General features: G+C 52.0%; 1 protein-coding gene across 1 annotated transcript in view; it reads right to left on the bottom strand.

Annotated features, from left to right (window-relative positions):
- CUNH1orf50 (chromosome unknown C1orf50 homolog) overlaps window positions 1-3,483 on the bottom strand; it is a gene marked incomplete at its 5' end in the record, with an annotated part of 7,132 nt that overhangs the window by 3,036 nt on the left and 613 nt on the right. Inside the window, 2 exons of the mRNA XM_019512030.1 lie at window positions 45-176; window positions 3,142-3,228. Coding sequence (XP_019367575.1) covers window positions 45-176; window positions 3,142-3,228 — 219 coding nt within the window. The remainder of the gene's footprint in view (window positions 1-44; window positions 177-3,141; window positions 3,229-3,483) is intronic.

Below are 3,483 nucleotides of genomic sequence, written 5' to 3'. Positions count from 1 at the left end.
CTTAAAAAAAAAAAAAAAAAAAAGAGAGAGAATTCATCATCTACCTTAGGAGAGATTATGGAGAAGCATCTTTGGCCACTTTCCCGCTGGTACAAGTAGTAGATGCTTCCTGGTTTCTTCACGAAATTGCAGGCCACGTGGTGTAGATCAGCATCTCTGTTAGCTTCATCCAAGACCTAAGGCACAGACAGACAGAACTGTAAGGTTCCTGTCCCCAGTGAGTCCACACAGGTGAGAAGAAAAACAAAACTGTAACTCCTTTCTGCCTGAAGTCCCTTTCAAACGATAAGGCACATCTACAGCCCGAGGAGGTGGTGGTGGTGGTTGGATAAGTGCTGGAAAGAAAGGAAAGAACTTTCTTGAGGAAGATCAACTAAGAGTGGGCTAATTAGTTTGGTGATGCTCAAATGCCAACAAGTCCCCTGCTCTGCAACTAATGATTATTAGACTTAGATATGTAATGTAAATGGCTTGCTTAGCTATGCTGTATTCTCTTGCATATAGCACACCGCCCAAATACGACACACACCTTGTTTCTGAGAGGAATGAAGAAAAAACGACCTTTCCTTGAAAATACTGATGAGCAGTACCAACTGAGCAGCAGCTTCTGTGGCCAGAGCTTCAGCAGGGGCATTGAAAGAAAAAGTGTTCACCATCAGTAGCTTGGAAGACCCCTGCAGCATTACTTTCACTTGCTCCCAGCAGAGGCAGAACCTGCTATTCCTGTATTTCCTTCCTTATAATGAACAGCAGCCCAACTTCCATCAGCTGAGTTTCAAAAAAAGAGGTATGTGCTGCATGCAAGAACATATGGTAATATTCAAGGCGTCTAGCAACCTTTCTCCTGAGAAAGCACGCAGATTACTAGAACCAGCCCTGGGACTAATGAGCTCCCCTAGGTGCTACTTCAGTAGCAGCTGCACAAGTCCTGGAGCACAAAGGCTCACTGCAGACACTGAGGGCAGGGCAGGGTTGTCTTCAGCCTGGGACTTCCTTAGTGCAGGCGAGTGACCCAGTTAGTGGCTTCTGACCTCTGTGTGCAGCGGCAGCAGGGCTAGACAAATGGCCAGAAGTAGCAGGACCCACCCTCCCGTTGGAGCAGCTCCTGCTCCTGCCTGGACCTGACACTCCTGACTCAGAGGTGTGCCTTCTGTGTTTGGTGGGAAAGATCTCTCTAGCGGCTGGACTGCACGCAACCCCCCTGCTAGGATTTCTGACCTGCTAGGCTAGGGCTTCAGGAGAACTGCCAAAGACCAGGATCTCAGCCCCTGAGACAAAAGGGAAATTCAGACTGCTGCTCGAGTCAGCAGACTGCTCCATGGTCAGTTTATAACCAGGCTCACATGACACAAGGGCTTGCAACAGCACCAAGCCAAGAGATCTATCCCGGTTCTGTTCCTATTTATGTTTCCAGATCTCACGTTCCCGGGCTTCCTCCTTCGGCGCTGACAGAAGAAATACAGCTGCACATTACTTAACACCAGGGTGGCCCCCCTCACCTAGTGGCACTGGGTGCTGCTGTGCGTAGCATGGGAGCCCCAAGCGCCTGGTAAAGCGAGGTGCCAGAGTGGGGCTGGGGGCAGCTCAAGCTCTGGTCACATGAAGCAGAGCAGGACAGCTGCTGTGAGAGAAGGTATAAAGCATCACCCTCAAGAGCTAGCTTAACCCTTCCCCGGCCCTGGAGCTGGCACCAAAATTCAGGCTTTGGATCCTCACCCACCAAACAGCTGGGCTTGCAGGGCCAGGGAACAGTTCACCTGGCTCCTGGAAGGGATGCCCCTCTTGCAGCATCCTGTCCCCACTCCTCTCGGCTCCATGCAGCCAGGGGCTTGGCCCCCCTTGACTCCATTTCAGCACCCCAGGACTCAGACTGTCACGGACACCTCTGGGAGCTGGGGGCAAGCGGGGCCCTTGGTGGGGGGGGGCAGGGTTTAACTTGTGGCAACCGGCCAAAGAAGACTGGCAACCACCACCCACCATGAACTGGAGTCGGCATCAGGGTTAAGAATCCAGACCGAGGGATCAAAAATCTCAGGGCTGTTAAATTCAGGGAAAGGACACAGAACAGGCTAAACTGAAGGGACATGGCCACCCACTACATTCGCCCCGGGGTTGCAGACTTGAATCACGGTCACAAATCAATCTATAGCATTTGTAAGGGCACAGGCCCTTAACCAAAGAATCAATTCCTGCCCTCCTACAATCATCACTGCCATCATCATCTCCTAGGATGGCACTACGTATCTCTGTGACACATCTACTGTGTGAGGCTTGTCAGTCTGACCATCTCCGATATGCTGTCCTCTCCTGGCATTTGAAATTCACCCTTCCTCCACCCCACCCCGTGCCAGATCCTGTTCTTCCACTCCCCCAGGGCTGCTCCTGAAGTTCACGCCTCTCCTTCCCTTGCACCTTGAGTTATTTTCTCTTATCTACTCACATGGCTTCATGCATCATCTTTACGTTGGTGCCTATTCTCTTCCCTCTGTCTAGTCTACATTTCCTCCTGATGTCTAACCAAAGCCCAGCTCAGCCACAAGCTAAACTTCCTCACCCTTCACATCCGATAGCACAACCCGAATTGTTCTCAAGCACCCCGTCCCACACCTCCAGGTTGCAGCTAATCCTGCTGTTTTGCTGTGGCCTCCCTCTCCTCCTCAAAACCCCCGGATGTGTCAAAATAGTTTCTGGAGCACAGATCTCGGACAAGCTCCATCATCCTAGTGAAACTGTTACTTCTGCTGCGGTGGCGTCTCCCTTCTCAGTGCGACCTACACAATCTCCATAGGAAAAAAAAGAACCGGGGAGCCAGAGCAAAGATATCCTGAGAGCTTCTGGCTGTGTTTTATGAATCAGGATGCCTGCTCTCTCCCTCCACGCTCCCCAAACTCACAATATTCCCGGAAAGCAGAAACCACTTCTGTGCTGGAGACAGGAAGGAGCTCCTGCTGGCCTTGCTTTCTGTTCTCTGCACTGTTAATGGACAGCTACAAGCAGCATGTCTTTCTGCCCTCTGAAAGGGGGCCTGAATCCATGCAGAGGGTTGGGCCAGGATGACCCTTAAGGTCTCTTTCATCCCTCAGATTGTAGCTATTTGTTCAGGCAGCCTCCAGGTGCCGAGCACGGCGGGTTCCTCCTTACCTTCCGCGCCTGCTCCTGCAAATACCGGATTTGCTCCGCTATGACGGTCAGTTTATTGCAGGCATTAGCTCGGATGAATTCATCTGCCTGTTGGAAAGAAGAAACCCTTAGTCAGACGAGCTCAGGGCAAACCAGTCCTGCTGCACCTTGTACTTTGTGGAGACAGCCTGACAAGCAAAACTGCATGTTTATGACTAGTCTGCGTCCTGGAGGAGAAAGGGAGCGGCAACGTGCTCTGCGGTAGCTGGAAGTGCAGGACAGCTTGCAGGCAGTGCCTGGCTGGCCCCCTCCCCAGGCACTGCGCGCCGCCAGGTTAGGGTCAGCGACCAGGCTGCGGGAGGG

The sequence above is a fragment of the Gavialis gangeticus genome, unplaced genomic scaffold (genome assembly GCF_001723915.1).
Source record: "Gavialis gangeticus isolate Ggan-Ray unplaced genomic scaffold, GavGan_comp1, whole genome shotgun sequence".
Lineage (NCBI taxonomy): Eukaryota > Metazoa > Chordata > Crocodylia > Gavialidae > Gavialis > Gavialis gangeticus.
Note: the sequence above shows the minus strand (reverse complement) of the source record. Positions and strands in the feature narration are given on the sequence as shown.